The sequence below is a fragment of the Acartia tonsa genome, chromosome 2, assembly GCF_053477335.1.
Source record: "Acartia tonsa isolate MP-2025a chromosome 2, ASM5347733v1, whole genome shotgun sequence".
Classification (NCBI taxonomy): domain Eukaryota; kingdom Metazoa; phylum Arthropoda; class Copepoda; order Calanoida; family Acartiidae; genus Acartia; species Acartia tonsa.
Window position 1 is genome coordinate 52,811,794 of NC_137261.1, and position 14,445 is coordinate 52,826,238.

The 14,445-nt window shown below is 33.9% G+C and overlaps 1 protein-coding gene across 1 annotated transcript in view; it reads left to right on the forward strand.

Moving 5' to 3' along the window:
• The window catches only part of LOC145312130 (lysosomal phospholipase A and acyltransferase-like), a 138,560-nt gene that overhangs the window by 102,498 nt on the left and 21,617 nt on the right, over positions 1-14,445 (forward strand). The window contains exons 3-7 of the mRNA XM_080151275.1: positions 6,228-6,275; positions 6,804-6,857; positions 7,416-7,485; positions 9,911-9,988; positions 13,876-13,966. Of these exons, the coding sequence (XP_080007401.1) occupies positions 6,228-6,275; positions 6,804-6,857; positions 7,416-7,485; positions 9,911-9,988; positions 13,876-13,966 (341 nt within the window). The remainder of the gene's footprint in view (positions 1-6,227; positions 6,276-6,803; positions 6,858-7,415; positions 7,486-9,910; positions 9,989-13,875; positions 13,967-14,445) is intronic.

Sequence of the window (14,445 nt, forward strand, 5' to 3'; positions counted from 1 at the left end):
CTGTCCTCTCAGAACTGACCCGATTACACCTCCCCATAGTGGTGTAGAACCGCGTCAGGGGGATTGAGTTGGTCGCCTAAAATATAATAGATTTTATTAGTTTAATTGCAACACCAACAAAGAGTCTAGGAAAATCAGGAAATCAGAATGCCTAAAATCCTGCAAAGTTATATGATTAGGTAGCGATTCGACCCACTTTATAATAGAGTTAAAATCTTAAAACGGTTCAAAAAAAAGAATATGCCTATGCAACCATACATTTTAAGATTAATATTCTACCAATAAAAGAATTTTAGTTGCAAATACCTCTAGATACGTGTACAAATGTACAGCCTCTTTCTGAAAATTAATATAGGAAAAATTAAAGCATGGATACTTACATGAAGACGCTCTGTTTGATCAAAGATCAACGGACGGAAGCCAGGACTTCCCGACGGGGTGTCCAATCCCACAGGCACATTACTTCCAGTAACTCGATCCTCAGTGGCAGACAGGCGGTGTACAGCAAACAGCCCAACTCTGGATCTCACTTCGGCTGGAGTCGATGGACTAGCAGAGGGAGCCTAAAACAAAAAGAAAACATTAAAGTCTTGATCTAACATTTAAAATCCCAATGAGAATCGTGCGGCACGAGCGAACTCTCAACCTTCCCAGAGGGAAATAGTATTAGGTTGCTAATTAAGATTTTAGTAAATGTTAACTGGTATCTCAATTTAATTGCGGTAACCGAGCGGATTTCTCTGGCGACATAAAACGACGACAACGGTGAGCGATATATATGGAAGAGCCGAAAGTCAACGTTGAGGAAGTGAGAATAAGACAGAACAACCCTGCAACATCATGATGCTTTATTAGACAAAACGGGTGGCTAGAAAAAAAATATACAAAACAGAAAAGAAATATACAACAGAAGAAAACTCACCTGTGTATCTGACAGAATATCATCCATCACAGAGGACGCGGCTTCATACATGCCTGTATCCGACGGCTCCACAGTTGGCGACGTAACTCCAGATCTAGTCCTGTTGGTCCTGTTACCGCAGTGAAGAAGCTCAATGGTCCTGACGCCTATATTACGGAGGCGCGTACATACATCTCTTATCCAGCGAGCCAGCGACCTGTCTGAGGTGTTGTCTAAACGTGTTAGAGTCTCAAGCCCTACAGCACCGAAGAAGACCACTATGAGAGCACAAGAAAACAAGCCTAAACCCAACAACATGTTAATTAAGCCATCCATGTTGAGTGCGTCCAGACTCGTCTTCTGGTCTCTCCTCGACTCGGCAGACCCAGAATCACCTCCGGCAACATCGTCACCAATGTCACCGCAGGAGTTCTGCATCACCGAATTGAGGAGAGACCAGATGATTTGTATCGTTCTACTAAGCATCAGTGAGAGATGCTCGTTGCCAAACATCTCCCCTTGATCCCTTTCGGACTCTACAGTATCAAAAGTACTTGTACTCCCATAGTCATCGACGTCAGCAAGGCTTGGCATCCCAGACGCGTCGCTGTACACTGAACTCGAGTCGTCTAAGGAGGTTTCGAGAAGCGAGGAATTGGCAAGAGTGGCCGCAGCCGCTCTCATCAATTCCTCGAATCTTTCCTTAATATTCTGATGCGCGTCCAGGCTGTCAGGAATATACATTATGAGCGGATGTAAATTTAAAATAGAGGACTAGTGATTCTGAAAGGCAATATAGTAAAGTTAATTTTATGAAAAAGACTGTACACACGAATATTTTTTTAGTATTTTAAGCAACTATGGTTGAGCTTCCTAACCATTAAAACTTTGATTTATCATTTAAAAATAAAATACTTTAAGTTAAAGAATATGTAATTAATCTTACATAATTCAACACTTAAAAATAGCTATCGTTAAGCTATTCAAACATTAAAACTTTGATTTATCATTTATAAGTAAAATTTATTTTAGTTAAAGAATATGTAATTAACCTTACATGATTCAACGCTTAAAAATAGCTATCGTTAAGCTATCCAAACATTAAAACTTTGTTTTATTAGATTCAATTAAGTTAAAGAATATGTAATTAATTTTACATGATTCAACGTTTAAAAATAGCTATCGCTGAGCTATCAAAAACATTTTCATTATGACGTATCAAGCAACTAAAACTTATGTACTAGCTAAATCTGAATATTTTAAATGACTTTTTAAAAAAAAAGTACCTACGATAAAGCTAGCTAAATATAATTTTTGTAAGCGACCATTTTAAAACAAATATGGTTGAGTTACTTGTAACGTAAATAACCTATCAATTAGCGTCATTATAATTGAATTAAGTAAAAAGAAAATCTTATTTTAAAACCTATAGTAAAATTGTTTTAGAAGATTTGAGTCAGGATTCAATAAATTTTGATTATAAAAAGGGATGCTGTAATCAAATGTTAAGACGAATAAAATGATGGAACATATCTGTATCAATATAAGTTTTGCTTACGATGAACGAATTTTACTTTTGCAGACGGAAAACGTAAACAAAACAAGGTACGTCAATTTACCTGATGATTCAGATATGTCCTATCAAAACTACAAATATTATATAAAACAAAATTGTCATAGATTGAAGATATACCCATATTGCTTCTAACCCACTTTCGATCAAAAATATAGTGATAAAGGCCTTATCGACGAAGAAAATAAGATTCTTGAGTCTTAAATAGAGGCTAACGAATGCAATAATGGGCATATCAACAATCTATAACATAAAAACATTCATATAAAACAAACGGGTTACTATATTTTATCACTTTTATATAAATTCTCTTGGAATTTAGCGGTAAAATTAAACACTCGAACGCAAGCTCCGCTCGCAAAGACAATTATTAATAAAATGAGCATAATTACTGGGCCGCCAGCTTTTTATAACCTCGCTCAAATCCAACCCCTATCACTTTTGACCGCCCAAACATAAACAAAGGGTTGACAACTTATTGTTACGTAAAATTTAATTACGGACGTCGAACGATATATTTTGTAGATATTAAGTCTAAAAGGTATACTTGACAGCGATGTAATGTAAGACATTAGTCTTTAAAATGATTAAAATTTATTCGTGTTAAAAATAACATAAATACAGCTAATGCCAACAATGGTATAAACCATATGTACATATACAAAATATACAAACAAGGGTTACCAACTATTGTTAGTAAAACCTTATATACATATATACGAGTAATGTAACCAAAGAAATTAATACGATATGTAAATACTAATTGTACTTATAAATTTTTATATAAAATATTGTTTAAATTCAGGAAACAGTTATATTTAACAGAAATAGAGATAACTAATCAATCCATTATAGGTCTATCTGTAACGAAAAGAATTTCTAGAATATCCCAGGGATAAAATGATTAATAAAAGATTATTAAACGTTCTTTTGTTTAGATTACCATAGCCAGGATACCCCAAGGAACCGGTTGGAGCACGCGCACTAACTCTTTTTAGGATCTACCATGGACCCGCCTGGAGATAACCTAGATGATCATGGAGTATTGGAGCCCTACCACCACCCTACCTTGGACGGATTGCGGTTGTGTTCCTGTCAATACCTTGACGCTATAGATGAGAACAACAACATTACCACCACACCAGAGTACGATGGATTCTCAGAGAACCTGTCCATCACCATCAGGAATTTCTTGTTAAATACAGCCCTGAATACCAGAGAAGATAGTAGAGTGGAGACCGATAGTGACACTAGCTCCAGCAGCACACTATCCCTCTCTACCAATGACCTCAACCAACTCTACTATGACCTGGAAAATCACTCAATCACCTTGGACGAGAATGGCAACGAGGTAGCACAAGTGGATGCCCTTGGCTACATATCTACCTCACCCCCAACCTCAACCTACACTTCAGAAGAGAGCATTTCACCACCTAGTTCAGCATCAGAAGAAGCTGAACTATCCAGAACAACCAACGCAAAAACATTTATTGATGTGACAATGTTAGATAAAACTAAACCCCTCAAGAAAAGAATGTATTCTATTTGGGAGGTTTATCATCTTGTATACCCAGCTATGAAAATACGCAAAGCTTACTTTCTTAATGGAAAGCGTATTTAACTTAGCTTGGAATACATTTATAGTTTATTATATATGCCTATATACTGGGACTACTAAACTTTTTCTTTTTCTCTTTTTTCTTTTTTAACAACTTACCCCCATTGGAGATGCGATCCTCAATTTTCAAATTCTTTGAACGTACATATGAGACTTTTACAGAAATGCTTCGCATCCACAACTATCTATCTATGCTTGATATAAAGTCAACACTTTATAGAGCATATTATGAATATTTGATTGACGCGTGCCCCGCAATTATCTAGTAGCACTCAGGGGCAAGACACAATTACTTTAGCTAGGCCCAAGGCATTATTTGTATCAATTTATGCATTCATAGGCCTATCTTTACCTATATGACACCATATATGGGTAACGCTAGCCTATTCATGGTAATCTGTATGTGATTTGCTAATAGTATATGTTTATTAAAGATATTATGTTTATAGTTAATGTAATCATATAAACAACCAGTACAAGTATGTATGCCTACAACCATGCCTAATTTACGTCACATATTAACACACAGATATTTAAGTGCACAGACAAACACTAAAGTCCTGGTCCAGAGCTAATGTTATAGCATGTACCTCTTGAATTTATTCAGTTATTTATTAACTCTCCTACCATCAACTTCTCTTTCTGGCTTTAAAAGGTAATGACTTAGTTGTTTGGCATGCATTGTAGTTTAAATTTAGGCCCCTTAGTACTTAGCATGAATTGAGCTCAGGCCTTATGTTAGAACTCTAACACTTAGCACAATTCACTGCTTGGGACTTAGGGCACATTTCTGTCCTACTCTACTTATAATTTTAACACTTATCCTGTAAATATTTTCATACTTAACCTATGCACTTGTAATATAAATACACTTTATAAAAACATTTTCCTTCCTTAATACTAACTATACTTGTATAATTCTGATCGAATATCAAAACCAACCATTTATTCTTAGGTTAAAGCAACATAATACTTCGCGTGGGTCTTTTGTTGAGCTTCCACCAGCTCAACCAAATTCGTATTATACTTGTGAGAATAAAGGGTTAAGCATTCTAAACAAACGAACCGACGATGAGAATGTCTATGTGTATTGCATTAAAATTAGGTTTTAGTAGTACTCATAGAAGAGCGGTCTCCATACCTAAATATGGACAAACGCCCCATTCGCACACACAAGCTTCTCAAATGTCCAGGGACGGTTAAACCAATTCAACAACATAGAAAGTATGGGAGGGGACAATGGATCGAATATTCAATTTTTAAGAGTCTCAGACTTTGGGTACTGGCTTAAAGGGAATATGCACGAATTCAGCAGGTTCTGACTGACTTTGGGTACTAGCGCATCAATGCCCCGCTAACTAGCTGAGTTAGTTTTGAACTTGCAGACAGCAAAATTTGTTATTGATGGTTCGTTTTAACACATATTTAACACATTTCTTTCATATATAGAAACTCTACTGTGATATTTATGTATTAATCAATCTAAGAACCCCTTGAATTTAAGTGGTAGTTTAAAATATATGAGAAGGGTTGACAAAGTTCTAAACAAGATTTTTCTAGTGATTAATTACAGAATGCTTACTACATTGTGATGTATTGGGAATTTAATTTTTAAATAAATGATTTTTTTCTTAGAACTAATTTTGTTCTAAATCATATTACAATGATCCATTAACAATGTTGGTCAAATTTTCTTGATAAATCTGGTTTTCATTGCTTTTAAGCGAAAACTCTTAAATTGAATTAATTGCCCATTGTCCCCTCCCTTACTCCCTGGGTACAACATAACATTTAAATTTATATTTGTGTTTTCACATAAGGTATATAATAACTCAGGGATCTAAAGGGATAAGACAATGACCGATAAATTGATCTTGATTCACATCCCCAATGATGATACACAAAATCATACCTTCTGTAAATTAAAATTAGTGGCTAAAACGTGTGAACACTCAACTTAATAAAACAACTAATAAAATTCACTCAAGTCACCAAAGTTGTTAAGTCAACCAATAAGAAAATGTTATCAACAAAACTTGGGTAATTAACAACTCATTTTCCTCTCTGATGATAACTGGTAGACTTGCCCATAGATTGAGAGTAGGAGTGCATTATCCTTGTTGTTTTTTGTTTAGATAACAGAGGACCAACACCACAGTATTCCCCTATAGTTATCATACCAGGTATTAATTTTTATTTTATATGAAGCTTCCCTATAATTTGATGTTTTTAAGGAATTGTGACTTTTTTTCTGTTGCTTTCAACAATAAATATAAAATTTCAATGACCAATGAGAATCTGCTCTACGACTAACTTTGTCTGTAAACTGTTCAATACACCATCTAATATTCCAATAATCGTCTATATGGCATATTACATAAAGAAGGTAGAAGGGGGGGGGGGGGCAAACTTGGACTATCCTAACTTTTCCATCACTAATTTTCATATACAAAATGAGTGATTTCTTTTATTGTAATGTAGGGTGCATCAATTTATCGAGGCTCGGCAGCCGCGCGTTAGCCTCAGTAAAATCGTCATTTTATAACTTTAAAATTCAGCTGGATGTCTAAACCTAGTCCTAACCGGAATTAATCTTTTTGCACACAAGTGGGTTTAAGTTTGAGGTTAATGCGCGTCCAAAACGCGGCTGCCGAGCCCGGCAATTTATCCTTTAATCTATTAAGTGACATTGATTTAAATAAAATTAACAGGGGATGGAGGTAATCAGCTTGAAGCAAAGTTAAACAAACCTCCAGATAACACAGGTATAAATAACTAGGGAACTACTCAATTTAGACTAACAGTAGAAATAGGGATAGTTGCATGAAGTGCATTTGAAAGGTTTGATTGCAAGCATAAGTTACAATAATACCATCTAACATGTATGAATTTGTATTACAATAAATAGCAATCAATTAAGCACCACCAAAATAGTCATCATGCTGTTTTATGTTGCATATATCCAAAAATTATGATTTTCAAGTCTTTTTTAAACTACCTGGTAATAAATTTAAAATCTTTTAAATATATGTCCTATAGATGTAGATTAAACTATTGAACAGAAAAAAATATGCAGTTCACTAAATTCAAGTTTAAATACACTTCGTGCAACTAACCCTTTGAAGAAAAAAACGTATTCAGGAATTTTTTCAATTAGTTCAATAACTTTTTTTAAAGAAGATTTTCTCCAATTATGGTTGGTCCGCCCGCCCATTCGTCTGGAACAGTTTCCTCTAATTGTTAATCAGAGCCAGCTCAAGCTCCAAGTTTAAATCCCTATAAGTATAATAGAACATTGTTAAAATTCTAATTTTTATATGCAGGTTGTCCTCTTAAAAAGGATTGGTACCGCCTTTGGTTGGATGTGTGGAGCCTGAGAGGAGAAAGATTAAAGTAAACCTTTTCTCATATTCATTTGAAACCGATCCTAATCCGGTGGATAAGAACCAGTTCTCATCCATACGAAAAAACTATGTCTAGCACCGTATTATATCCAGTTTTCTGCAAATTCAAAATTTACATTCATAAGATTTTTAGCCCGTGCATTTGGCATCTCGGGGCTTAAAAAACTGGTTTTCATCCTATAATTGTACATTTTATATTCGCGGAAAGCTCTTTATAATACGATGCGAGAAAAACCTAATACCCCTTGACTTGGTTGATATCAAGTAGAGCCAAACCTTTATTCAAAGGCAATAACATTCTAAATATTGCAGAAAACCAACCGTTTGATTGCATGATGTTTTTCTTGAAATCCTAATTTTGCAGATTAAGGTTACTATTATTGTCGCGTATCTTACATAGAAGCAGTGGGTACAACTTAAGAAGATTCCAGGACAAACGCCTGAGTCCCAAACGTCAGAATGGACAAACGCAGTAGTGGTAAAATATCAATTTAATCAAGTATTTCTTTGCAGGTTAGGTTATGTTAAGATGTGAATATATAAATAAGCTCCCCGAAGGGGTTAGGCATTTAAAAACCAATAAGTAATTTAAAATAGGTTAGGTTAGGTTAAGTTTACACTCCGACGTTTGGGACTCCTGTGTTTGTCCTAGGACCCTTATGAAGTTTTAGTTATAAACTCTCCGACAACGAGCGGAAACACTATGTATTACGTTGTTAGTCATGGGTTTATGTTTTTATCTAGGATTAATCACCTAATTGGTCCAGACAGGGAAAAGGGATGTGATTCTGACAAACAATTCTAAAGGAAAATTTCCCCACAACCCCCTTTCCCTTTTCCTCCCCTTCTTACCCACCCATCTTCAGTTACATGAAAAAAGATAAACCCCTACCTTATTTCCAAAGGTTTCGTGATTTTTTTTGTAGAATTGATTGTTAGATTAGCTAGGCCTGGGTCCAGGGAACGGCTGTTGAAAATTATTTTTAATTGAAAAACAGCTTTACGCCTATCCACGTTCTAGTAATACAACCTAACTAACTTATGCTAGGTAGTTGTCTTGATTTTACATCTATACTTATACATTTATTATATAGGAAGGGAAAAAATCCAATAAATTTTCATTTTCATATAATTTAAATTGAAAATTCTTCATCTTTTCTTGTAGAGCTAAAAAAATAATTGCATTTTCTTTTTACAACTTATTTACAACTAGACATTCTCACAGTAGATAATAGAAATTTATTCATTAAAACTTTTAGTATTCTGTACATGAAGCACTTTTTTAGTTTTATATAGAGAATGCATCTGATTTGGATAATAACAAGGATAACTATATTAGTTAGAAGCGGTACAAAATGTTGTATTTATATGTTTTACTAATAAGTTAATAGTTATTTCTCGCATCGTATTGTAAACAGCTTTCCGCGGTTATAAAACCAGTTTTTAAGCCCCGATATGCAGAAGGCACGGGCTAAAAATCGTATGATTGTAAATTTTTATATTCGTAGAAACTGGATATAATACAATGCTAGACATAACTTTTCAGTATGGCTGAGAACCGGTTCCTATCCACCGGATTCGAATTAAATTTTACGATTGTCAGAGAGGAAAAGGATATTAAACTGTATATTATACTCGTGTTCAAAGTTTTTAAACACGTTATCTCATTAGTTGACTTAGCCATTTTTTAATTAATCTTAATTAGTTGGTACAGAATTTTACTATAAATAATTTTTAGAATATTTTAACGATGTCTGTCTGTCTGTCTGTTTGTACCGAAGGGTCTCGCTAACCGCTTAACCGATCGAGTTCTCCTTTACAGGGTACTTTTTCATAGGTCCCGGGAAGGTTTATAACTATTTTATGGGGGGTGGGACACCCTCAACTCCCCAAAAAATGAAAAGTACCCCCCTCCGAAAAAAAAAATTTTAAATACAGAAAAGGTGATTTTGTTTATTACAATGCAATGGTGGGTGTACATTAATCGTTCATGTCTTATTCCTGTAAACTAATAATTGCTTTTTTTAAGGTATTGGGCTGATAATATATAGCTAGTGTACAAAATTAGGAGTGTACCTCAATTTATCATCCATTGTCTTATCCCTTAAGATCCCCCTATAGAATGTAAAATAATAATTATTTTTGTTAAGGTGCTGGGCTGATAATATAAAATTATGCAATAAAAATTGTAATTGGGAGTGTAAATCAAATTTATCATCCATTGTCTTATCTCGGACCTCAAGATCCCCCTGTAGAATGTAAAATAATAATTATTTTTGTTAAGGTGCTGGGCTGATAATATAAAATCATACAATAAACAATTGTAATTGGGCGTGTAAATCAAATTTATCATCCATTGTCTTATCCCTTAAGATCCCCCTATAGAATGTAAAATAATAATTATTTTTGTTAAGGTGCTGGGCTGATAATATAAAGCTGGTATACAATGCAACAACCAAGCAGAGTAGGAACGTGCACGGGGTCTCAACAAGGTCAACTTTATTCAAAGTTTTTCAGATACAAATAAAATTAAATAAGTTTAAATATTCTATTGTATAGTAGTAAGGTTTTTTTGTTTGTCTGGAAAAATCTTCAAAAAAAACCGCTTTCAGTTATCTTTTAACAAAGCTTCATTTATATCCTTATACAGGGGCGTCCAAGCTCATTTTTTTTTGGGGGGGGGGTAATCTTTATTTCATAGAGGCATTTTTTTTATTTGGAGGGGGGGGGTAAAAATTGAAAATCCAACCCCCCCCCCCCCTTGGACGTCTATGTCCTTATATAATAAGCGAGGCATCTCTGTAATCAAATCCTAATATTTAAAGTGTGTCCTTTAACTGTATCCTGTATTTACGCAATTTTGCAACAAATTTATTTACAATTTTGTTTATACTTACAAATTAATGTTATGCTTGTTAAGTTATTGTTAGTTTGTCCTCCCTTCTGAATGTAGAGCTTCTCTTTGATGGATGTTGTCATCCTTGTTTTAATAGATATATATTTTATATTCATCCAGAAAAGTTTAATAACACAGGCATGCAAATGTGTTGGGTAGTAATAAAATGCCATTTCTCGAAGTCGTACGTAGTCGTTCGAAATGTTGGAATGGTGATGCTAATTTCAGATCTCAGTTTTTGCGATTTGAGAAACATTCATTTTTATATCATAGCGAAGTAGATAATCTTGCAAGCATCGCTTTTAACTTATAGAGAGAGAAAAAGTAAATAAAATCGTGAAAGCTGAGACCTGAAGTTTGCGTCATCCTTCCACCATTGCGTATGGCCGCGTACGACTTCGAGAAACGGCATTTTATTACTGTCCATCTGCAAATGTTGCAGCTTGTCAGGAAGAATACATGCTAACAAATGTTGGTGATTATTCGAATAAGTAAATCTTGTCCAACTGTTGAGAAATAAGAAATAACCTAATTTGGGGTAAAATGTAACTTCTGCAAAGAGTTTAGATATACTCTCAAAAAGAATTGTTCTAACAATTGTACCAGAATTAGCTCTTTGCACATCAAATGAGGGTTTTTTTGTAGCGAGGCTACTCTATAATACACTTTTGTAGGTCCTTCAGTTAGTCCGTAACGCAATGTTGGAAAATGATTGGCTCAGCTGCAATTTAAGATAGAAGGCTGAAACATTGTTAATTTTCCTATTATTATGGAGCATAAACAAAAAATGCGTGACAAAGGTTTCGTGATTTTTTACTCCAAAAATATATTAATTTCAACACGTGCTCTTCAAATCTCCTTGTCTGTATTCTTATCCATGATTATTTTGAGCTTTGCTACTTATGGATGTTGTCATCCTTATTTTTTCTATATTTAAGATAGGAAATCTGATTTTTTGCTTCTAATTTGCACGTTTCTATCAAACACTTCAGTGCTGCTTTGAAAATTTGTTTAGGATTTTCTCAGCTGTTATTAAAGATACACTGTTGAAATTTTGTGTGATTTCCATATAGCTACTGAGTATTTATTCTAATATTATAATTTTAGCAGTTTTTCAAGAAATTTACTTACAATTTAGTGTCGACTTTTATACATTTATATTCTGATTATTCAGTTCTGACACTCTAAAAGTGTTAATGTTCGTTTGTCCTACCATTTCAGAGCTTCGCTTTCATGGATATTGTCATCCTTGTTTTCTTCATATTTTGTGTAAAGATTTCCTTGACTTCTTTTTAAGTAATTTTTTCCTTTCATCTGTTTATGGATTTTGTTAACCTTGTTAATTTTATCAAGTAATTTCACTTACCACAGTTTTCAGCAAGACTTTTTAGCTAAATAAATTTAGCCGGTTTGGATGAACAACTTGTTGAGTCTTTTTACTTGTTTCAAGTTCTATTGTGTATTATAGCTCTAAAGATTACAACTATACACTTATATACTCGCACCATAGATTAATAATATAAGATAAATATATGTATTTAGTTATATGATTACAGCATAAATTAACTATATATTATTAAGACTTCAAAGTATCTATATTTACTTACCCGCGACCTCGGTTCGTCGTTGGGAAGGGTTCGAATCTCGGCTCAACACTGCACCATAACCATGAACTTAAAAGATTTTGGGGGAATGCCTTGTCCCAAAACAGGTTTTACTTTTTTCCATGCACAGTAAGGACTTTCAAACAAAGGTCGTAAATCTATAACTTTGCTGTCTGTCGGGTGTTACCTAACCTAATGTTCCCAGAAAAGGAAACATATAGCTCCCCTTAGTTATCCTTGGTTGTTGGACCTGACGTTAAAGTGTCAGGAACAGCAGCCACGCCCGTATGAGTTAAGTTATAGGTAGGTAATCTATACTTACTTTTAAAATACATTAAAATATGTACAAATGGAAATAATTTAGAAATATCAATAATAACTTTTTTATATTTTTAAAAAGTAATTTAGTTTTTTCTTTTCTGCTATTAGATTTTCATTTTACATTATTTTTAGTTACTTTTATCTTCTATTTTAATTTGTTGTTTTATGAGTCAGGTATTGAGGGGAAATTATATTGCTTTGGTCCCCAAACTTTTATAAACAGGGTCTATCATTTGTTAGCCCAAAAGGACTTTTTGAAAATCTTACTTTAGAATAAAACTGGTAGAGTCCAAACTTTTCCACTAATCTAAATCTTTAGAAGGTGATTTCGATAAATCTAATTGGGGTGAATATCAATTTGTTGCCCATTAACTTATCCCTAAGTTCACTGAATACATACACTCTTTTTCTCTTTTGTTTTGTTCAACATTTTTAAAACAAAATTACTTGAGAAAATGAAGAAAAAAAACAGAGAAATTCAAAATGCAAATGTTTTCCTTTTATTTAACAATTTGTATACTTAGCCTTTGTTTATCTTGACAAACTGGACTTGAGTTGTTTCAATGATAATGGAAAACTTTGTTTTAAATTTATCAGGGAAAGAAGGGCCATTGGAACACTGAAAATTACACTAGTACCCTAAGTTTTATACTTTAATTGTTGACTTAAAAACTTCTATTAAATCTAAATAAGCTGGTTCCAAAAATATAGTATCCAATAGATCTATACTCTAATTAGTGTCCAAATTCTTAAACCAAAAGTTTAATCTACAAAAGGGGGTATTTTTGTTTATCATCATTTGGGATACATATCAATCTATTGTTTATTGCTTATCCCTTATGACCCCTGAAATGTATTCAATGTCAAGAAATAGTTTGGGAGTGTATTAAAATTTGTTTTGAACTGACTGTACAATTTGTCATGTTAATCCTTCTTTTATTGTTGTCCTACATCTATGATGACCATTTACTTGCATAGGATTCTGTACTTTTTGAACACATACAAGGTAAGGTGGATGGACATCTGACTTTAAATTATAGTGATCCTTAAAGATTTATAAATATGTTCTTTAATTCACTGTATAAACTTAGTTGACTTTTATTCAACCTTTATTGGTTGTATTGTCTAGATATTTTCCAATCAAAATTTTAAGTTACAAAAGGGGTAATTTTGTTTACCATAATTTTACTTTGTGCATCAATGTATATATCAAGAATATATATTATACATACAAATCTTAAGTGACATGAATATTATCTTGATAATTTATTATTTTTTTTCTTTTTAAGTAAGCTTCTATTATAAATAAGAAAAATATGCATAGTTTCAAATTGATTTTGAATAAAAAAAATTTTCTCTAAGTATCTATTTTTCCAAAATAAGAAATTGTAAATCTTCTATTACTACAAAATTTTAACCAACAATGTTATAAAATAGTTATAGCCTTGTTTAATTACAAATATTTAATTGTAGTTAATCTTTAAAGTTTCTCAACAGTTCTTTTTCTCAAAGATTATAACCTTTGCTTCTATATATGTTATCATACCTGCTTTTTTAGAGTACCTGGATTCGGACTTACAAGCTCTATAGAGTACCTGGATCCATCCTGGTCTGCCTGGGTACTTGCTGATGCTGGTAATTATATGAAGGTGAGTACATGGATCCCTCCTGGTCTGCCTGGGTACTTGCTGATGCTGGTATTTATATGAAGGTGAGTACCTGGATACCTCCTGGTCTGCCTGGGTACTTGCTGATGCTGGTAATTATATGAAGGTGAGTACCTGGATCCCTCCTGGTCTGCCTGGGTACTTGCTGATGCTGATAATTGTATGAAGGTGAGTACCTGGATCCCTCCTGGTCTGCCTGGGTACTTGCTGATGCTGGTAATTATATGAAGGTGAGTACATGGATCCCTCCTGGTCTGCCTGGGTACTTGCTGATGCTGGTAATTATATGAAGGTGAGTACCTGGATCCCTCCTGGTCTGCCTGGGTACTTGCTGATGCTGGTAATTATATGAAGGTGAGTACCTGGATCCCTCCTGGTCTGCCTGGGTACTTACTGATGCTAGTAATTATATGAAGGTTAGTACCTGTATACATCATGGTCTGCCTGGGTACTTGCTGATG